This window comes from Onychostoma macrolepis, chromosome 07 (assembly GCF_012432095.1).
Source record: "Onychostoma macrolepis isolate SWU-2019 chromosome 07, ASM1243209v1, whole genome shotgun sequence".
In the NCBI taxonomy this organism is placed as follows: Eukaryota; Metazoa; Chordata; class Actinopteri; order Cypriniformes; family Cyprinidae; genus Onychostoma; species Onychostoma macrolepis.
This window is the reverse complement of record NC_081161.1, coordinates 28356999-28380571: the sequence shown is the minus strand read 5'-3', so window position 1 is coordinate 28380571 and position 23573 is coordinate 28356999. Positions and strand designations below refer to the sequence as shown.

Below are 23573 nucleotides of genomic sequence, written 5' to 3'. Positions count from 1 at the left end.
CCCGCATCATGTAAATAGCAGCCAGTGAGAGAAAAATAATAAATGTCAAAAGACGGAAAGCGTGTGAACTGGAGTGATGAGGAGACGGTATTATTCTTACAGTTAATTCTAGTCTCTCCACACTTAAAAGAAATTCAAATAAATATTCACATCCTTTGCTCCTTGTTTTTTTTCCTCTTTCTCGCCTTTGTACATCTCATGATGCTTAAAACAGCTAAAGACTTACGCAGCGACTTTTTTTTTAATAACTGGCAAGACGCGGGAAAAGCTGTGTAAACAGATTGCTTGCTGTTCCTCTAATCAGTGACACCACAAATATGCAAATAAGAACGTTTAGGGGTTTAGAAATGTACAGTGTGAGACGTCTGTTAATGAACACCCAGGATTAACAGTTAACCCCATGTATAGTATGAACAGTGTGAAACGTGATTACAGATAACCCAGGATTCTGTTTATCCGGGGTTTAGCATGACCCAGGGTTAACAATTTCAAGTGTGAAAAGCCCTTATGGGTCTCTGCCATCTGACAGAGTTGTGGTTGTGTTCGTGTTCCTCTGGCCATCCATACCTTGTGTTCCAGCAGAATGCAGGCCAGGACCTGCAGACAAGCATCGACTCCCAGCAGCTCCAGGGGCAGGTGAAGAGGGAAGTCTACAATGCTGAAGCGGGAAGGGTCTGGAAGGGCAAAGGTCAGAGCAGGCTGCAGTTCATGGGGGAGCACTTCCACATCAACACGTCGCTGACCAGCAACAGGCACCGGGGAGTGCAGCAGCCGATACACCCATGACTCGATCTCCCTCAGGTCCTGAAGCACCTGACTGCCCTTTTCCTTTTCCTCGATGGAGAGAGCGCCTGTGAACACACGCCACATTGTGTCCCTGAGGGAGAGAAATCCACATATACACATTTAAAGTGTTTAATTAGTATCAGGGTTCGGGTTCAAAAGTACAACCACGAAGAAGCATGACAAGCTCTCTTTCCATTGTTTTGTCTTTGTTCATACTGTTGCTCAGTTCTATTTTAATTACTTGAATTTTTTGAACATTTAATTATTCATTAACTAGTTTTTGAACTGTCGAGTACATTCAGGTATTGTCATGATTTAATCATTTTTTCTAGCGTCTACACAGAAAACAGAAATACCACAAAAACAGTGGCAGCTGGCTTCTACTGTTCAGGATTAAACTACTAATCACTTTAAGTAAAATGGCACAGCAGTGACCAGGCACACAGTTCAAAAGCTCTACAAGCGCTAGACTACACCATAACATGCACAACACTGGTCACTTACTGCTTGCATTCTCATTCTTAATGCAAATATCTAATCGGCCATTCATGCAGCAGCAAATCAATGCATAATTAAATCATGTTCAATTGGTTGAATTATGCAAACCAAACATTAGAACGAGGAAGAAAATATGGCTGCACGGTTAATCAAAATAAAACTAATCAAATCCAAATACTATGCTTTAATTTAATAAATATATAAGCGGTGTGTTTTACAGCGAAGTGTGGCATTGTGTTTATACAAACAAGTACAGCAAAACTGGAACTTTTTTTTTTCTTTACACATTTTGAAGTACAATCTCAATTTTTATCAGAAAAAAAAAAAATCATGATTAGATTTTTTTCAAATTGTGCAACTCTATGAAGGAATGTTATCTACATGACTTTAACCTTTAACATGACTTTAATAAAAAAGAGAGTGGTCTGACTGAGTATCTCAAGAACCTGCTAATCTTCTGGGAATTTCACATACAGCAATCTCTACTTTGTCTAGAAAATTTGACAGTACAAGATTGGTAAGGTCAGAAATAAACAACACAAATCCATGGATCCATCTTGCCTTTTCAATCATTCAAGGTGCTGGTGGCAGTTCTGTAATTGCCTGGGGAATATTTTCTCAATAATACTCTCAGTATAACTCAGTACCAACAGAGAATCACTGGTATCACGTATTATTTCTGACAACGTCCAAACCAGTTCTACAAATGTGAGTACAGTGCCCTCCAAAAGTTTAGAAGAGCCCTATGCAAAAAGGGGTTTTGGATAATAATATCAGCATAAATCCTTATGATTTCTTGCCATAAATGCCATAAACAGTTCGTATCAATTCACTGGAGCTCAAATACACAAGCACAGCGTCTAAGATCCAGACAGGCCAGACTATGGTTGTGTGGGCTGAGTAGAGGTTCTGCAGTAAGTCATAATTGGTTCATCTGAGAACTCCCACTTCTCACAGCTGCTCTCTGAGAACAGTCAGTGGCCTCAATCTGTCATACAGCCTGTCTCCACCAGCTCCACACACTCGCTCCAACTCTTAACATGTTTTGCTCTCTCACACTCTACCTGTCTTTTTCCTTCTACTGTCAATTTGTGTCGTCAAAACCACTGACACCGTCTTCATTAATTGTGTTGTTGCTGCATAGTTAAACTGTTGCAAATTAACACAGGCCTGTTTAGGGACACAAACACTACTGAATATTGACACACTAGCCAACCACAGTTCTGCACTGAAAAACAATGATGCTAATGTAATATCATTACATGCAAAATAGTTTAATTATTGTATTCAGGGTTCCTGCATCTGAAGTTCCATACTTTTTCATGACTTTCCTGTCATTCAAATTACTTGTATACTTATGCATTTATACAGATTCCATTCAAAAATAGCAAATCGATACAGTACCATTGTCAAATATTTTAATTTAAAATAACCATTTTGTTATTTTATTTTCAAATGTAATTTATTCTTGTGATAGCAAATCAGTCTAATATACTGATTTGGTACTCAAGAAACATTTATTATTATTATTATCAGTGTTAAAAACCATTGTGCTGTTGTGTACAGAAAGTACAGCATTCACTTCAAATAGAAATCCTGGAATCCTGGAAATCTTCCTGGTTTTCCATGACCATGGATGTCCTGCATTTCATTAAATGTGGACATCAAAAGTGAAACTAAGTTGCTTTAGTGGTTTGAGCGTGCTGGTAAAGTGAAAACTGATTTCTGGTTTGTTCATTAGGCTATTGGACTGGCATATGGCTATTCTCACACAGAATAGCCTAGTTGAGAGCAGTATGACGCATGATGGTTTGTCATTACAAGGTTGAGTCGTGCATACTGAACGGCTACAAATGTGGGTAAAGCCAAGGTCACTGCAGTACTGTGAGAACATGATGACTGAGTCAGAAATGGCCTTTAAAGACACATTCACTGCAAAGGCACATATACACACTAAATTCTCGAATTTTGTCTGTCATTTCTATTTAACATTTTCACTGTAATGTGGCATAAGGTCATAGGTTTGAGGCTGCCAATAGGTAGGAACACTAATTAAACAATAAGTTAGGGTGTACTTAAGCACGACACAAGAATAAACTACACTTTCGCCAAGTAACATAGTCCATTAGCCAAATTGTAGGCTATTCATGGTTGGCAAGCCAATATGCATTAATATTTACAACAGTTAAAAGCTAAGTTTGACTCATTCTATAAATATAATCAAATTCATGCTTTATGTAGACTTCATGACCAAAAAGAGTTTAATCAGAGGGGCAATCTGATTCTCTATCAGTACTTTAAAGGAATAGTTCACCCAAAAACTTGTTCACCAATGGATCCTCTGCAGTGAATGGGTGCCGTCAGAATGAGAGTTCAAACAGCTGATTAAAATATCACAATAATCCACAAGCTGTGTCTTTGTAAAAATGATGTTTTTAACTTTAGACCATTGCGTCCAGCTAAAAAATATGAGTCCATAATCCATAAAATAGCTTTCTCCAGTAAAAAAAGAGTCATCTCGTCTAAATCAAGAGAGAAATCTGCACAGGTCAAGCACCGTTTACAAACATGCAGCTTTTTGCTTTGCAACACGTTAATTAATGGACTACAGTCTTATGCATTGCTTGTGGATTATGGTGATGTTTTTTAGCTGTTTGGACTCTCATTCTGACGGCACCCATTCACTGCAGAGTATCCAATAGTGAGCAAGTAAAGTAATGCTACATTTCTCCAAATCTGTTCCAATAAAGAAACAAATGCATCTACATCTTGGATGACCTGAACATTTTTGGGTGAACTATTCCTTTAAGTATAAAAAGAACAACATTTAAAAGAACATCCTGGATCTCTATCACTGTAAATGTCATTCAAGCCTCCATCTAAGAAAGAAAGTCCATTTTTATTCATAGTATCACCTCCTCACCCCTACAAAAAGCTCTACACAGGCCTTAGCAATGTTCAACTAACTGATTATGGACTAACACCAACTACAGCTAACGGTGGACTAACACCTAGCAATGTAAATATAGCATTTCAGTTTGAAATGGAGATGATAAAGATTCAACTGAAAAAAAAAAAAAAAAAAAACTGAAAAAGAGAAAATATGGCATCTACATGGAATATATGAACTACTTCAGGTCTGAACACTCAACACAGGCTGCTATGCTGGTTAAATTATTCTCCACACTCGTGAGCAAATAAAAGGGGCTTGGCAGGGCAATTCAACTGCAAACAAATTGAGGCCTGCAAATGCGACTGTGGCTCATGGTGGATGTGGTTGCTAGGTTACGCAAGAAAAGACTCTGCTGAGGAAATCACAGAGATAAAAAAACCTTCTACTCAATGCTTATTGATCTGCAGCAGAGTGTTATCGTGCAGATTGTTTACCAATATACACTCAAGGTGTAGTTACCATTACCACTGAGATATGTGAAGAGCTAGTTAAAACCTCTCCTGTTTGGAGCACCACACTGCAAGACCTCCTGCATAACCCTTCTCTCCTTCACACAAACCCTGTCACAAGTACTCGCTTCTTCACACTACTTCCTTTTCTCTCGTCCCTCTCTCTAAGTCACAAGCATCATCACACATCCTTCCACTTGTGACTTCCTTTTATAAAATCATCTGCACCTTGTTACTTGTCAATTTAATCAGCCACGACACTGCAGGATCTAACAATGTCAAACCCTTCTGGCATTCCTAGCGTAACATATATTTAAAGACGCAATACACCCCCAAAATTAGAATTCGCTCATTGTCTACTCATATTCATGTTGCAAGATTATGAACATGTCAAGAGCTATTTGTTTGTTTCAGTGTAATATCAACACAAGGAAGAGAAGAAACTGTGCAAAAATCTTAATTGGTTCTCTTACATCCGTATATCAAGACATGCCAGGTTTGAAAGTGTGTATGATGAGTGAGATCAGAGATTTTTTTTTTCTTCAGTGTATGAATTATTTCAGACTGTTTATGTTTCAATGTAAACACCATATGTTGTTATCTTGATATTGGACATATGCACATGATGGGTGATGAGATGCACAAACAAAATTCCACATGGGCAGCAAATGTGACCATGCATCAATCTCAATAATGACTAGAGAAATGAACACATTAAACTCAAAATTTGAAGGCGAATGCAAATAGTTTACATTTGCATTGAATATACGTTGATCAGCATTACATTGATTATCATTGACTACCCCATGTCAGTGTATATTCACAATAACAGTAACAATATTGAAACAATTTTTGGACCCTATTTAATATCGATAGTAATTTCTAGGGCTGGGAATCGATTCAGATGTCCCGATTTGATTCGATTTCGATTCACAAGCTCTCGATTTGATTCGATTCTCGATTTTTTGATTACATTCAGTGAATATAGTTTTAAGACAAAAGCTATTGATATTTCTAAAAAATGAACAGTAAACGCAGTTTACAAATGGTGAATTAATAAAAAGAAATTAAGACCCACAGGCCTGTATTTTAAACCTATTCTTTTTTTTGTATAGGGTCCTTTCTTAAACAATAATAGGGCCCTATAAAATGTTCTTAATTTTTCTGGTAATCAGATGAAGGCATAAAACATTCATTTAATTTATCCTAATAAAATGAAAATTAAACCCTTTTATTTTTTGGCAAACAAAGTGCTGCACAACAGAGGTTTACGGTTAAAATTAAAAAGAAAACAAATGGGTTTATTCCTTTAAAAATAAAGATTTATTAATATTTATTAGTAGTAGTAGCATTGAGTATTAAGACTGCTCTTAACGTTAAACTAAACTTTTATTTTGACATGTCGCCGTGAGGAACTTGCAGCTGCTGTGTATCATGTGATATGACCGTAGTTTTCTCAAATTAAACTGTAAAATGCTAATGAAATGACTCTCAGAGCAGCAGTGTGTCAATATCATCATATAGTGAGACGACAGAAGATGAAAACACCGCGAGCGCCGTCCGTGTTTTAGTATGTGTGTCGTAAACAAAACAGTGCAAGTCGCGCCATCCGCCATTCATTGCGGAAATCATGGTGCCTTATGCGTGATATCAAATGCTTCATTTCACCTGAGCATTACGAATCACGTGCATGGATTTGTTCTTGGTTCTCATCAACAATATCTCCGCCATGATAAGCACTGAATGAATGACAGGCTTTCTGTTGTAACATCGCGCATCGGTAAATAAGGGTGACATCTAGTGGAGAAGACTAATGATAAGAATCACATTAATCAGATCTTGTTTTAAATGTGTGCTGAAATAAATACCGGAAAAGATCGATTCGCGGCTTTTGAGAATCGATATCGAATCGACGTCATTAAAAAAAAAAAAAAAAACGATTTATCGAAAAATCGATTTTTTTTTTTTTTTGCCCAGCCCCAGTAATTTCAAACAAATGCTTTTGGATTTCGACGCAGTGAGTGCAGAATGTTGGGTTTCTGTTAAGATTTTTTTTTCATTGCATCTAGGGATGCTCATTTCGGTTAATTTTCCTGACTGACAACTGCTGCACGTTAATCAAACATTAACCGTTAACTGATAAAATTAGAATAATAAATTAGGATTAAATAAAAATTGAATCTGTGATGACACATAAAAATACAAACAAATATGTTATTTTAAAGTGCAAACAGCAGCATACAGAGCAACAACAAAACCTGGATTTACACATCCTCAAATTATCACGCACCAGCAGCGCTTCTGACAACAGAGAAAATCTGAATAAATTGTATAAATAAAGAATAAAATAAATAGGCCTACACTAAATAAATAATGATCTAATTAAGATGAAAAACTAAAACACACACTGAATACTTCAATGCGCTTTGAAGAACGGTGCCGGTCTTGTTCTTCACGTCAGACATAAAACTTTATAGCAGGCATACCTTACCTCAGTGTACCTCTAGTTTTTTTAAAGTAACATGTCGACATGCTGTACGGATACACTGGAAGCACTGCCTGTTAACTGTTAGACCCGCGGCAAAAACACAATCACAAAAATCCCGTCAATTTGCAGTTCGGGACTTTTCATCCAGTGGTCATATGTTTCTATCCACACCGTGTTTTTGCAGCGTTTAACAATATAGCCAATCACAGACATACACTGTTGATTTAATTTACGCAGTGGCCAATCAAAGGCAGTTAAGTTACAATCCTTTCACCATCCAAAATTCTGTTCTGTTCTGTTCAGTTCTGCTGAGTCTGTCTGTGTCGACACGCGCCCGTGAGTAAACAAATAACTTATGTATAACATTATTTTTTCTTTCACCATGCAGCAAACACAAAAAACAATAAAAAACAAAAAAATATTTAAACCGTTTAACTGATAGTATTAAATTGCATAAAATTCTTACTGTCGGTTAACGGTTAAACGGTAAATATGAGCATCCCTAATTGCATCACTAGATTTTTTTTTTTTTTTTTTGTGTGTGTGTGTGAATTAACTCAAATGAATAAACAAAAACGGAGATAGTAACAGCATTTGTAAACAGAGGCAGAATGTTGCCACCTGTGATAGCATCTTCTGGCAGCACCACAGTTTGACACTTACACACCTACTGTAATATATTGCAAAACATCGCAGTCATTAGACATCACTTCCGTGCACAAGTATTATCTTGCTGAATCTCAGGGTAACGTTACATATCTGCATAGTTCACAGAAAAGAAAAAAAAAAGAAGGCTGTTCTCACCGCTGTGTGGACTTGGCAGCACCGGGTCTCTGGTTGAGCTGCTGGCTACAGCAGTCCACCATGCGCTTGAGGATGTACAGACACTCCCTGAATGTAGAAAAGAAGGGGTAGTGGCTCAGAATGCACAGAGAGGTTAACGTGCTGTTCCGGTTCTGCGGTGTCAGTCGACCAGTGTGTTTGGATCGTGGAGACTTTCCGCTGCTGCCCGGCTCTCCTGGTGGCAAAGTCCCATCTCCTGCAGGGGGCAGTGTAGATTCCCCTGGAAGAGTCAATGTGGAGGGGTCAGATTTCTCTGTTGCCTCCACTGCAGAGTCTGTATGAGGGGCCTTTTCTCCTGTATAAAAAAATATTAAGGAGAAATTAAGTAAGGCCCCTATGAAATGTGTTTTATTTTTTCCCAAATTTGGTGTTTTCTGATTTACTTTTTTCTGCATCCTGTTTTAACCCTAATGGATGATTAATCAATTTAATTAATAAAACTTTAATATTTAAATAATCTATTTGTGCTCTATGAAATATAAATAAATAAATAAATGAATGAATGAATATGGGTCAGTGACAAAAAGGGGTCGGCAAGATGAGAAATTCAAAAATCTTTTAAAAACTTGTTTTAAAAGCATGCATCAGGTATTTTAAAATGTACACAGCGTGTTTATGTTGCTTCTACAAAAACATGTACACACCTCACATTTCGGCAATCATTTTAGTATATCTTTTCAAGGGACAATTCTGTAGAAATGAAACTTGGATATATTTTAGAGTAATCAATGTGCAACTTGTATAGCAGCATGAAAATAACTCAACATACAGCCATTATTGTCAAAAAAGCTGGCAACAAAAGGGAGTACACCCTTCGTGAAAACAGCTGTTGTTTAACCATGCAAAGACACATGTCCTATTCATCATGTTCATGTTTTTGTCTGCTTGACAGGACTATACAAATTTGTGTATCTTGTTTTAGAGCAGTTAAAATTTGGTGCTTTGAGTTAACTATTTCACATGTATACCTAACAATACTTGACCATACCCTAAAAATGTCAAATTATCTCACATTTTAAAGAAAGTTACTAACCTTTGCATGCAGCAGTTAGTATCACCAGAGGTCCTTCTCTGTGATATAATTTCCTGTCACATGATCTCCTTGCAAAATATTAACAAAATGGCTCCTTGAATGGTAGTTACACCACCTTGACACTCAAGGAATTTGTCTTGACTCCCCTAATTCCCCAAATTAATTATAATATCCAGAACAATGGTGCTCCATTTACTTTTATTTACTATTAAATAGTACTAATGTACGATTATGCCAAACTAGCTGATCTGGTGTTTTATTGAGAATTTCACCTTTTTTAAACAAGATAAATTTTTTGGTACAAGGTTTTTACAGTTACACCACATTGACATTTTTGCAATAATCCCCCAAATATTCTCTCAAAATTCATTAAAACCAGAAATTTTAGACTTGGTCCACAAAAAAAGAGAATGTATGCAATTAGTTTGCATATTTATTTTGAAATGTTAACCCTTTTAAATTTAAATAAACCATACGGACACAAAAAAATTAGCGTAACGTCATTGACCCATATATATCACTATATATTATATATTTTTTTTTTTTTTCTTCTTTATCTTTATTTATTTATTTATTTTTTGGATTGATCGAATTCTGTCCACATTTTCCACATCACAGAAATCACATCACTCTACATATGTGATGCATATGTGATGCGTCAACACCAGGCCACTAATCAGTTGATAAAATGGTTCTGCCTCATAAAACTGTTCCAAAATGACCTCTTACCTTTTCCTTCAGTTCGCGGGCGGTGGTGGCCCTTCTGGAAAGAGCGGTAAAAGTTGAGGCAGATTCCATAGCGAGTGACACCTGAGTCTTTGTCGGTGAGAGCGAAGACGAAAGAGGTGTCGTCACGAAGGCTGACCCGGCGCTGACGGATGCTCAGGCAGCCCTCAGGCTGGCAGAAGAAGACGACATCAGGGGGCAGTGGGAAGCCACTGTGGTCCTCCAGTGGATAGCGCCTCAGCAGCTGAGGTGTTTGTGCCACGCTGTCACTGCTGGGTTGCCTGATTAAGGGAAAAAGGCTGAAGTGAGAGACAGGAAGACACATCTCTGGCTTTTCTCAGCCCCAGCCCTTGTTCTTTTATGCACTTTGTGTGAAGTATTGCGCAATGGCTATATATATATATATATATATATACACACACACTACTGTTCAAAAGTTTGGGGAATGTTTTTTTTTTTTTTAAAGAAACTAATACTTTTATTAAGAATGCATTAAATTAATCAAAACTAACCGTAAAGACTTATATTATTACAAAATATTTTTATTTCAAATAAAACATTTTCAGAGAATCCTGAAAAAAGTAACATGGTTTCTACAAAAATATTAAGCAGCACAACTGTTTTCAACATTGATAAGAATCATGTGACCGGAATAATGGCTGTAGAATGTATTCAGCTTTGCCATGAAATAAACAATTTTACAACATCTTTATATTCTCACTTCTGAAATTTTACTTTTACTATTATTTACTTTTTAACTTTTTAAATGATTTCATTTGAATTATAAATGGTCTATAATTCAATATTTAACTGATTTAATAGTTTAATTCAATATTTCTATAACAATCTCACAAACTCCTTGCAGCTCCCTTACAAACACCTGTTTGGAAAACCTAGGATTATGGGAGTAGGGAACTGGAATTACTTAATTAAGGCTGGAAGTTTGAGAAGGGCTGCTACACAAACATATTTCCCAAGTTCCACCTTTTCTTACTCATTATATTGTGATCTGCTGTCAACACTACACCAGACTTCATCATGATAACATACAATCCCATTTAACATTAACTGACAGAGTACACCTGAGGCTGGATGCTTGGAATACACCTGCACAGGTCACATACAAACAAAACACACAATCAGTTCACCTGTGATTCAATTCTCCTGTCAACAATTTACTTAAGCACCAATAGAACCTACAGTACTGTGAAAAGGTATTTGCCCCCTTCCTTTTTTTTTTTTGCATATTTGTCACACTTAAAAGATTCAGATCATCAAACAAATTTTAATATTACACAAAGATAAAATAAAATATCCGAGTAAATGCAAAATGCCGTTTTTAAATAATGATTTCATTTATTAAGGGGAAAAAGCTATCCAAACCTGCATGGCCCTATGTGGAAAAAGTAATTGCCCCCTAAATCTAATAACTGGTTGTGCCACCCTTTGCAGCAACAACTGCAATCAAGCGTTTGCGATAACTGGCAATGAGTCTTTCACATCACTGTGGATGAATTTTGGCCCACTCTTCTTTGCAGAATTGTTTTAATTCAGCCACATTGAAGGGTTTGCGCATGAATGGACCGTTTAAGGTAATGCCACAGCATCTCAATTGGATTTAAGTTCGGATTTTGACTTGGCCACTCCAAAACCTTAATTTTGTTTTTCTTGAGCCATTCAGAGGTGGACTTGCTGGTGAGTTTCAGATCATTGTCCTGCTGCATAACCCAAGTGCGCTTGAGCTTGAGGTCACAAACTGATGGCCGGATATTCTTCTTCAGGACTTTCTGATAGAGTGCAGAATTTATGGTTCCATCAATTATGGCAAGTCGTCCAGGTTCTGAAGCTGCAAAGCAGCCTCAGACCATCACACTACCACCACCATGTTTGACTGTTGGTATGATGTTCTTTTTATGAAATCCTGTGTTGGTTTTAGGCCAGATGACACACACCTCCCAAAAAGTTCAACTTTTGTCACATCAGTCCAAAGAATATTTGTCCAAATGTCTTGGGGATAATCAATATATATTTTTTAGCAAATGTGAGACGAGCCTTTGTGTTCTTTTCAGTCAGCAGTGGCTTTTGCCTTGGAACTCTCCCAAGGATGCTGTTTTTGCCCATGAACACCGACCTTAATTGAGGCAAGTGAGGCCTGCAGTTCTTTAGATGTTGTTCTGGGTTCTTTTATGACCTCCTGGATGAGTTGTCGTTGCGCTCTTGGAGTAATTTTGGTAGGCCGGCCACTCCTGGGAAGGTTCTCCACTGTTCCAAGTTTTCTCCATTTGTGGATAATGGCTCTGAACATGGTTCGCTGAAGTCCCAAAGCCTTAGAAATAGCTTTATAACCCTTTCCAGACTGATACGTGTCAACTATTTTGTTTCTCATCTGTTCATGAATTTCTTTAGATGGCGGCATGATGTGTTGCTCTTTAAGCATGCTTCACTTTGTCAAACAGGTTCTATTTAAGTGATTTCTTGATTCAACAGGTCTGGCAGTAATCAGGCCTGGGTTTGGCTAGTGAAATTTAACTCCGCTTTCGAAAATAATGTGGTTAATCCCAGTTCTTTCATGATTTAATAGGAGGGGGCAATTAAGTTTTCACGTAGGGCCAGGTAGGTTTGGACAGCTTTTTTCCCTTAATAAATGAAATTTTGAATTTACTTGCATTATCTTTGTGTAATATTAACATTTGTTTGATGTTCTGAATCTTTTAAGTGTGACAAATATGCAAAAAAAAAAAAAAAAAAAAAAAAAAAAAAAAAACAGGAAGGGGGCAAAAACCTTTACACGGCACTGTATGTCTGAGCTATTTACACACAAGCACGCCCACATACCATTCAACAATCTCCCTTACCTGGCTCCAACTACCACCAGGTAGTCCAGGAGGCGGGGACACATTTTCTTTTTCTCCATCTCTATATCAGGAGTGTCTCTAAGTCATGGCAACTGTAGCAACCATCAGCTCTCAAGCAGGCAGTCTTCCAATCAGGCGCAGCAGAACTAGGATTTGGCTGATCGAGGCAGGCAGCGGCCAATCATTGTGGTCTGTGGTGTGCAGGAATGGGGCCTGTGGAGGAGTAACAGCGAATATTATAGAAGTAATCCATCACAAAGCAAGTACTCTGCAGTAAAATTAAACCTTCTGCAAGTGATTTTTATATGAAATTCCATTCAAAATGTATCCCTATTTCCCAACAGTATCACTAAAATAGTTGTCCTGAAATATCACAGACAGTTATAAACAGCTAAATAAAAAGAAAAAAAAAAAAAAAAGAAACACTGACAGAGAAATGCTTCTTCAGAGCCGATTTCTGACTATCAATCACTTTGCATGTCACAGGGGAGCTCAATATGCAGTTTTCAGTTGTTATTTTTCTACTTGCAATATTACAATGGTATCCACAAAGGGCGAAGTTTTGTAAGGTGTGTGTGTGTGTGTGTCTAATTCAGCAATTAAGTCTTTTTAATTTTTTTTTTTTGCAGAAACTGAAAGTTTTCATTTAGCTGAAACAAAGTTTTGGAAATGAAACTTGGGTAATTAGGTGATTGAACTCTATGCTGTTCAGGGTGTCATGTTCTCAGGTGAACAATCAAAGTCATATAATTTTTTTTGTTGTTGTTGTTGTTGTTGTTGCTGTTTTGGTCACATATTTGTCAAAAGGTGCAGCACTACTTCAAAATACTTGAAATACTCCAAAAATATTTTGTGCCTGGCTACTTGTATGAGTATCGGATTGATAGTCATTTTGCAATGGCACGTTTATGTACCCAAGTGTAAATGTACTGTCCATACTAAACTACACTGAGGAGGAAGCATAGCGTTCATTTATAGCTACATACCACTGGAGTATGATTGACATACTTCTGACAGCAATCTTTACAGTCAAACAGAGCACACTGTACAAGCCAAGCTTCGGAAGTCTTCACTAATACATCTTGACAGGAGGCTCGACTTCAAATGTAAACACACACACACACACATTCTGATAAGCTAAACGGATTGGAGCCCAGCTGTGTCCTCACCGCATAGATTTGCCATTTGTGTTCCTCATGTGTTAGCACTCATACGCATGAGCACATGCCTCAATGTAAATACAAACGAAAGCATGCTCAAATTTCACACAGGAAAAACACACCTATATCCAGCTAGATTGTCTTGGATGTTATCAATTCAACTAACATTACTGTTCAGTAAACCTGTTAGATGTTTGTGATTAGAAGAATTGATATATTATCGATATCAAAATGCAACTTACTCAAGCAAGACATTTCTGGATGAATATATTCTGTTAACTAAGCAAATACAGTCTTGAAAGGCTGTAAACAGAAAAGTAATTATGAAGTGAGAGCCAGACGGCCTTTCACAAGCAGTTGCTTCTGTCTCACTGCAGTGTCTGTGTTTTTTCTGTACTGACCCAAAACTGGGTCAGTGCTTATCTGAATTTCTGGATACTCTACACTGCAGAGAGTTTTCCATTATGCTCTAACACACAGACAGACACCTGGACCCTACATTTGACAAACAACTGCATTACCTTTGCTTCAGAAGCTTAATAGTCTGAGGTAATTTCTTTAAATCAAAGCCCAGAATGAAAAAAGCCTAATTATACTTGTTTACGAATTCATTATTTTATTTCTGGGGTCTGCTAGAATACATTAATATGATTTAAGTAAAAAAAAAAAAAAAGAATTGTGCATATTTTACATTGTTGCAGCACCTCTAGTCACTCTGCCTGAAAAGCTATGTTTGCATCTTTGCGAAAAGTCCAACCTGCTCTGATTGGTCCGCAAACCCCAGTCTGTTGTGATTGGTCAACCTGGAAATAAAACGCACCTCATTTAACAGATTTCAGCTCCTGAGTTTTCATTAGCAGCTGTGAACAGTTTATATCTACGATAACCCAGGGTGTTGGCCTTGGAAGTCCAAACAAAAAAACAGCGTATCCTCGACATCACTTTCCGAGCTGTTCTTTGAGGGTGGATCAACCAGTAGGCGCATTATGCAAATGTGTAACAACAGGGTGATGCAGCTAAGTCGTGTAAATAATGGCAGGACTACAAATAAAGTGTTTCAGGCGAGTGTTTCTGCTGGAGAGATGAACTCCTATTGGCAAGGACTTTGTGTTTTGTAACTCTGCAGACTGTTTACATGAACAAACAGTTATATTACACACTAAAGGAAAGGTAAAATAAATAACAGAAGCATAATAGGTGCCCTTTAAATAAAACTCATATGCCCTAAAAGCAGAACCCTTCAGAGCTGAGATGGTGTTATGCAATATTATGTAACTGCATAAGGATCACAAAACAAGGACTTCTGCATTCAGCAGCATCTCATCAGGGTCAACACTGAGCAGGGACTCAGTCTATAGTAGATCATTTGTGAAGATACATGCACCTCAGATAAAAATATATTTTCAGCTTATTAAAAGAAAGACAAAGATAGAGAGTCAGAAGTGCTCTGCAATGCAGCTCTGCAAATGTGCAAAAAAATTAACATATATTCTCTGTTGTGGCTGGCTACAGTTAACATTCTTGTCAAACCTAATTCCTAAAAATTAATTGAACATTCCTCAAAGCATGAAAGAAAATGCTGCTCAGGGCTGGGAGATATGACGATATTATTGTATATTGACGATGTCTCGTAAGTATCGCGATGTCAACAGTCAGGTAACAGACGATTATCGACATTACTATTAAAAAAAAGAAAAAAAAAGACAAATGATAAACCTGCAAAGCACACACAAAGCACACGCACAAAAGCCGCCTCTTATATACGCGAACACTGGACTGAGCTCTCTTTCTCACATTCTTACACATTCTTATGGACAAATACACACAGAATTATATCCAAATATCCCATAAATACAATCGGTTATGTCTTAAGCGAACAGAGTGTTGAGAAAGAAAACATTATTGGATCTGTGCATTGACAGCAGCCGCTGCTGCCAGTCATTAATGTTAATCAAAGAACAAAAGAAAAGAAGATTCCTCACTGATCTTGACTGAATCACTTTTGTAACCTCAGTTTATATTTTATTTGCCTGTTGTTCGGCGCTGACTACTGTAATGGCAATGTGCATATGTGTATGTGATTACTTTGGAGATGCGTTCCAGTATAATTTATCCTTATTTAGGGTAGGCTATAGGCCAATTCTATTTTGCTCTGCAGTTTAATAAAAGCTAAACAGAAAAAAAGACAAATAGTAGCACGGCATATCTGCAAATTTGTCTAATGCCAAAAAGAAAGAGAAACATCAGAAAACAATATTTATTCAAGACATTACTATATAACATAAACATGCATTTATCATTCTTACAATCACCACCAGAACGTCCAACTTCACCATGATGAACTTAAAAGTGGACTCTATTAGTTTTCCTCAACAGTTCTCCTCACAAAACGAAATTCATCTCAAACACAAATTTGATAAGAACAGAGTCGAAATTATTAGCAAAATTGACATAACAGCAAAGCTAATGTTTTCTGTTAGTTTAAGCACAAACTAAGAAAAGTAATACCAAACTTTAATGTGGCAATAATTAAGACTAGAGGTCGACCGATAGTGGATTTTACCGATACCGATAGCTAGGTTGGACCACACTGGCCGATACCGATTAATCAACCGATAGTTTTCAAAATAGATACTGAAAGAGAGCTAGTGCTTTACTATTTAAAAAAAAAAAAAAAAGCAGCAACAGTACTGAACCATACTTTGTAAATGAATAAAAAATATTAATATTATTTACTATATTGATCATTAAAGTTATTTCATAGTTTGCTAATGTTAAAAGAAGAAACTTTAAAATGTAAAAATGTTGAAATGAACAAACTCTAACAAGGAACAATACTTCTACAGTTTTCATTAATACTACGAATGGACTCTTACTGTTAAGTATTACCATTTAATTTCAACAGCCATGCTTAAAGATGGCCATGTTTAAATATCTACACAAGGCCATAGCATTAAAATTACATACATATGGATATTGTATGTGTACTCGCACACTTTATTTGCTTTTATTTTTTAACACTTGATAATTATCTAATCAAAAAAAAAAAAAAAAAAAAGTTAGTCACACACCGGGCAAAAGCGCAGCGCTGAGTCTAGAGAACTCAGAGGTATCTCTCTCACACACACACACACACACACACACACCAGACGCTTTGCGTTCAAATCAAGTGGCGGTCTAAAACAATTTATTTAATCACCAAACGGACATAAGTTTGCTTCAAGAATGAACAATGTGGCATAAATGAGTTTGAAGTTCAGGGTTTAAAAAAAACAGAGGAAGCGGAAAGAGAGAGAGCGATCTGTATTACAGCTCTATATGAAGCATACAGACTTTATTAGAGCCACAGAAAGACAAACGTTTTGCTGAAAAATGCACAATACATAATTTATAGCCTAGGGTGAAGTCATTATACATTCACAACGATTTGGGACAAATATAATGTCATTTAATAGAAAACTATGGTGCTCTCTTCCATGGCAGGATTTTCTGTCGGCTGTATTTAAATGCGCGTCTGGAGTTTCCCGCTCTGTGCAGCGCGCAGTGTCACGTGTCAAAATAAACAACACGTGCTGTCAGTGATTTCCACCTCTAGAGGCCGCTCTCGTACTGTACTGCCAGCTGACCCTTCTCAGCCACACCGGCAACGGTTGCAAACCGGAAAACTATCGGCATGGATTTTTGCCGATAACCGATAATTGTGGCAATCAACTATCGGTGCCAATTAATCGGCAAAAACGATGAATCGGTCGACCTCTAATTAAGACCAAACTGAACATGGTGCGTGTTTATGGTGCATGTCGGCAATGTTGTCTCGGCGGGGGTGGGGCCTAGTGGAGGTGGGGTTTAGGTAGACGATATTATCGGATATCGCGATATTTTTTAAGGCGATTATCGATAAGATATTTTTGACATATCGCCCAGCCCTAATGCTGCTCCTCTAAGTCTATTACACTCTGGAACATTTCAATTCTGGAAAGAACAGAAACATTCATCTTGAACCTTGACTCAAACTGCTTTTGAATGACTAGTCCAGTCAGCAAGTTTGGCCTTGTCCTAAGGGATGTATTAATCTCTGATGTGAGAGGAGCCGAAGCGTTCACACTGTGATTAGTAGCCTCCTCTTTCTGCCGGAGTGGCACTTTCTGCTCTTCCTCCGTCACTCTCAACAGCTCAGAGAGGAAGAGGTGGTGGAAGGGAAGTGAGAAGATGGATGGTCTGTGACTAAGACATCAATAACGCCTCTGTTTCTTCCTCTAAGCATCACCCGGATCATTTGACACCAGTACCTCCATGCTGTTCTTTTCTTAAATCACAGCTCTCACTACTGACCCAACATGAATCACTTGCACTTGGAGCGGAAGCTTCTAGAAGCTAAGGGATGCCTAAAAACAGACATTTAAATTGGGGCAGGGGTGTAAAGTACATGGGTAATTATACTTTATTTATTTCGGGACGTTTGTACTTTACCAGCAGAATATTAAAACTGAATACTCTTGCTCAATTACATTTCCAGTGGCAAAAATTATGTTTCACTTCTCAGAAATTCATTTAGACCTTCAAAGTAATTTTTTTGCAGCTCATTGTGAAATCTTTTCACTAATCTAACAAGACAATCAAATTATACACCAATGACAACCACGTCACTGTAAACGGCATTGGGACATATCTTTCCTTGCTAAGACATGCAACTACTGTATATTCAAATGTCAACCAACAAAACTAACATTTTCAGATAACAGGTTTCAGGAAGCAAGTGTCAGTTTCCCTTTCGAACGGTCTCTCCCGTTGCGTGAAGATGCATATGGGGAAAACTCCTGTTTTACTCTGTACTGAAGCCTGATGTGTTCACATTTGTGTAGCTGCACAAACCAATGGCACTTTAACCCGCCAGAAAGGCAGAGCCGGCCCCTATAAGTCAGCTCAGAGCGCCAGTCATCAGATCATTCTCCTTCAGCGACGAGGATCATCTCTTCGCTGACTCTGGAAGAAGCAGAGAAGAAGCCGAGGAAGAAGAAGCACTAGCTCTGCTCGCAGCCGCCGAAGATGCCCAAGCAGCGAGGATTCGAGCCGGTTCGAGCGGTGTCACATCGGCTCAGCGCCCGCGTGCCCTGCCTTCCCAGCTTCACACAAGAAGACCAGCACCCCTCTTCGGCTGTGAGCAGCTTGGTCTCTTTCGGCGCATCCGAAGTGGACGTCATTATCGAGGACATCATCGCCGACAACTCCATGTCCTTGGCAGCGTCTGATACAGAAGAGTGGGGAGTCCTTCCCCCTTCTCAAACTCCGAGGCCGAAACCAGACGCCGAACTCATCCGCGTCCTGTTGAAGGCAGTAGAGGATCTGGGCCTTGAGTGGTCGGCTCCGGAAGAGCCCGCCCACGGCCTGTTAAGCGAGTGGTACCTGCCTGGGAAGCCGTCAACAGTCCTCTCGCCAACGTTCTTGCCTGCAGTTCATGACGAGCTCACCAAGACGTGGCGTGCCCCCTACTCGGCCCGAGTAAATCCCTCAACAGCAGCGCCTTTCACCACCGTTGACGGCGTTGACGACAAGGTATACAGCAAGCTCCCCACTCTGGAGGAAGCAGTTGCTGCTCATCTGTGCCCGCAATCTGCCCTCGGACTGAAGGCCCATGCAGTGCATCCCTCTAAGCCCTGTAGGAGCACCTCGGCGCTCGCCAATAGGGCTTATGCAGTGGCCGGCACCATTCGCTACACGCGAATTGATGACTATCGCTGCAGTCGAATGATCTGATGAATGGCACTCTGAGCCGACTTATATAGGGGTCGGCTCCGCCCTTTCTGGCGGGCTAAAGCGCCACTGGTTTGTGCAGCTACACAAATGTGAACAAATCAGGCTTCAGTACAGAGTAAAACAGGAGTTTTCCCCATATGCGTCTTCACGCAACGCTCGTTCCCTTATCTCAGGGAACTGAGGTTACGTCAGTAATGTTTGCCGGTTTAGTATCTTACACAGTTTGAGTTTCCACAGTACTTTAATGAGAAAATTATACTACAAGTAAACAATAGCTTTACACAACAATGCTGTTATTTTACCTTCATTTTCTAAACAAATGAACATATCAATGGCTCTCTTTTTTTATTTTTATCCACCTTTTTCTTCCCTCAAGAGCAGGCGCAGCCATTTGTAAATTCTATGGGTCTGGCTTCCGGTCTTATCCGCATCCAGCTATTTTTAGCTTTACAAAACAGCTCATTTTGTTACTTGATATTGAAAATTGGGGTGTCTACCATATTATTTTAATATATTATCTTAATTATTCACACTGGTTTGTAGTACAAACAGTTTTACCATTTACTTCACGTTATTATTCTTCTCGTTATTTCCCTATTAGTGGCTAATGAACCGGAAGTCTTGCCCATAGGCTTACTTCCACGTTAAAGAAAAAGGTGGATAAAATGAATATACATTAGGTGAATAAGGTTTTAACATTACCAAAATGTGTATAAGGCAATGATTTGAAACATGTGAAATTAATGTGTTAATCATACAGGATGTGCCATCCAGTGATCTGCAATTAGCTCATAGTATTGCTTCTTGCAGTTAGACACACAAAAGAAACAATTCCCTTTAACTTGTGTTATAACTTTCCTAATGCATCTCAGAGAATGCATTTAATCCAAAGCCAATAATACGCAGCTAAAACAAATAAAAAAATAATGACGCACTTTATGTGCCCTCTATTTTACCTAACTACCTGGTTAATTAGGTAGCGTGGAACAAATCCCAGACCTCATAACCTCCAGGGAACATATGCGTTTATGTGTCTATGGGAAACGTGACATGATCTCGTACTCTGTCAATCATAGTGTGTCTGCCTCATGGCTCTACAATCAGCCTCGGGTAATGAGATTCCACACGGTCACCGTGGAAACCAATACTGCCTCTTTTCATGAGCACAGCTGTGACGGCTATTTTAAACAGACAATACACTGTCCCAATCACCATACACAGAAAGACAATGAACAGTCTTTGGCCAATAAAACTAGCATGAGCAAAATGAAAATGAGCAAGGCTAATTGCTTCTTTCCATCCACAGAAATGAACATACAAATGCCTTAGCTAATCATAAATCAGCAATTGCATTGGGTTATCCACAGTAGCGCACTCAGAGAAAACCTTTCATCGCCTATAAAGGATCTGACTGAAGTTTAGGGTTTTTGATGCGTCGGAGCACAAAATTGTGTTAAAACCAGGGCTGTGACAGTGGCAGATGTTTACCACCACGGTGGTAATGGACCAACTACCGGCAGTGAAGCGGTGTTATATATATATATATATATAGCTTTAAAACAAAGAATAAATAAATGCGGGTCAAACATCTATTAACAATTTTAGCACTTCCGTCAGTGAACACGGCAACACGCAGCCTGCAAAACACTAGGCTATCAATACAGTTAAATAAGATAGTAGCCTAAATAATTCATAACAACTTCAATCACATGCTGGAAAATCTGCGTTGGCCTGATAACAATTAGAACGTAAACACTAATGCTTAAGCCTACCTTTGGCTTTGATATAGGCTAATGTTATATTTAAAATTCTTTGACAGAAAAACAAACATGTTGATATTGTTCGGTTTAAGGGAGGACCTCATTGATGCTACGATGTTTCCAGCTGCACTGAACACGCGTTCAGATGGTGTGCTTGTTGCACAAATGCATTTTAAGCAACCGTGGCCAGGTATCTTGCCTCATTATTCCACCACCAAGCAAGCGGGTCTTTGCTGGCCTCCTCTCGCAAATAGCAACTGGAAACGGCTCTTGAGATGAAGTGCTCACCCACTTAACACTTAACGCGCCGCACCGCAACAGCTAAAGTCTGTGTACACTGGACGCAACAAAGCGACCGTTAAAAATCATTTGAGCTTTGTGTCAGCACGTCATAAACAGGACAAGGCATCGGTTTACTGTCGGGGATTTGTCGTGCCGCACCGCATCCAGTGTAGACAGCGTCACTGATTATAACGTATTGTGTTCTGGTATTTTGTTGTGACGTGTCCCTTAAAATCTTTCCCTAAGGCTTGAGGATAAATGTTGCTTTTTTTAAACTATTTTTTAAGATTATTGTCAAACACACAAAAAAATATTTAGAAACAGGTATAAATCTACATATTAACATGAGATTTAAGATGTAATACACTGTAAAAAAAAAAAAAAGGTGAGCCAACTTAAAATTAAGGCAACAAACTTCAGCAGATTTTTGAGTTTTCTCAACTTGTTGTTTTAAGTTTATACAACAAAAATTTGAGAATCTCCCACAAAAACAAGTTGAGCAAACTCAAAAAAAAATTTTTTTTAAGTTCGCTCAACTTTTTTTTTTTTTTTTTACAGTGTAGGCTATAAACAACTAACCTAATGAACACAAACTAAAACATACTCTTGCTACGCTAACAAGCAATACAATTATGTATTATTTAATTTGTTGTCTCATGTCATTATGCACATATCTGCCACTGTACCTAGGGATGGGTGATGGTGGGCCAATACTCACATAAATATGTCAAAATGACATGGTAATGACTCGGTCTTGGTAAGTATTAACTTACGTCTTAAGTGAGTGTAAATAGCTGGAAGACAATCGGATGTGTGGCAATATACTGGATCCATGTATGAGGTCCTAAAGTGACAGAAACCTAATATACCTGCTGTTGTTTGTGTCCTGTGTTAATCAAACAATTAAAAACAAAGAGAAAGTCTCTCACTGCTCTTGACTAAATACATTCTGTGGCTTTAAAAAGAATAAATAAATAAACTTTATACAATGAAGACTACATTTGTTTAAAGCGCACCTATTATGCAAAATCCACTTTTACATGGTGTTTGGACATAAATGAGTATTGGCAGTGTGTGACCACAACCACCCTACAATGATAAAAATCCACCCACTCCTCATTTTTTAATCCCCTTTAAACCAAGCCAGTCTCACTAGGCCTGCCGTTTTGATTCTCACGCAGTGTGACGTCACATTTCAGAGGGGCCGGGTCACGGGGGTTGATTGACAGCCCTGCATTGCCATAGTTTCCGTCCTCAGCGGTTGTAAGCTGTCCTCCATTTTCTCCGCACTCGAGCAACTGTAACGTCAACAATGTCTCACAAGCAATACCGGTGCTCTGTGTTTGGATGCAAGACTGAACATAAGAGTCTTCATTTTCTCCCAACATCCGAGCTGCTGAGGACGCTGTGGATTACTTTAATTTTTCAAGGTAATGCGCCTCAAAATCTACCTAAATACGTGCATTACTCCAGACTCCTTTGTGAATGTCATGTCGTTATACAGTGCTTAGCGTTTTAACTGTATTTGTGTGCGTACATTAAGTATTTTTAACTCTGTGACATCGCGCTGTTTCGTCCCACTTTCAGTGCATTTGGCTTCCCATATGTACGGCTAAACACTGGTTCTCTCGCTCTCAGTTATGTTGCTTCTACCGGCTGTTTATTGCTCCAAGTTAGATATGCAATGCAGAGACACATATACGCGACACTCTCTTCTGGAGACGGGGCGAGAATATGCAGCTCATTTGCATTTAAAGCGATACACCCCAAATCAGCTCTTTTTTAGACACACCCCAAAAATGATATTTTCCAGCTGTTATAATAAATGATCTGTTGGGTATTTTGGGCTGAAACTTCACAGACACATTCTGGGGACACCCAAGACCAATATTACATCTTATAAAAAGAGGAATAATAGGTGCCCTTTAAAACATTTGATGAATCCGTTTCTGTAGTATTGCTTATTTCTCATAGACTTACCTGAAA

At 38.5% G+C, this 23573-nt stretch overlaps 1 protein-coding gene across 30 annotated transcripts in view; it reads right to left on the bottom strand.

Annotated features, from left to right (window-relative positions):
- Positions 1-23573, bottom strand: part of madd (MAP-kinase activating death domain) — a 66527-nt gene that overhangs the window by 35811 nt on the left and 7143 nt on the right. For 28 of the 30 annotated variants that reach the window (XM_058782743.1, XM_058782749.1, XM_058782742.1 and 25 more), the window contains exons 2-5: positions 12632-12844; positions 9780-10057; positions 7979-8312; positions 568-877 (exon numbers count right to left, since the gene is read on the bottom strand). In XM_058782743.1, coding sequence (XP_058638726.1) covers positions 568-877; positions 7979-8312; positions 9780-10057; positions 12632-12690 — 981 coding nt within the window. In that variant the 5' untranslated portion in view covers positions 12691-12844. Of the gene's footprint in view, positions 1-567; positions 878-7177; positions 7573-7978; positions 8313-9779; positions 10058-12631; positions 12845-23573 lie in introns of those variants that run through there. The other 2 variants (XM_058782732.1, XM_058782753.1) reach the window with 2 other exon arrangements.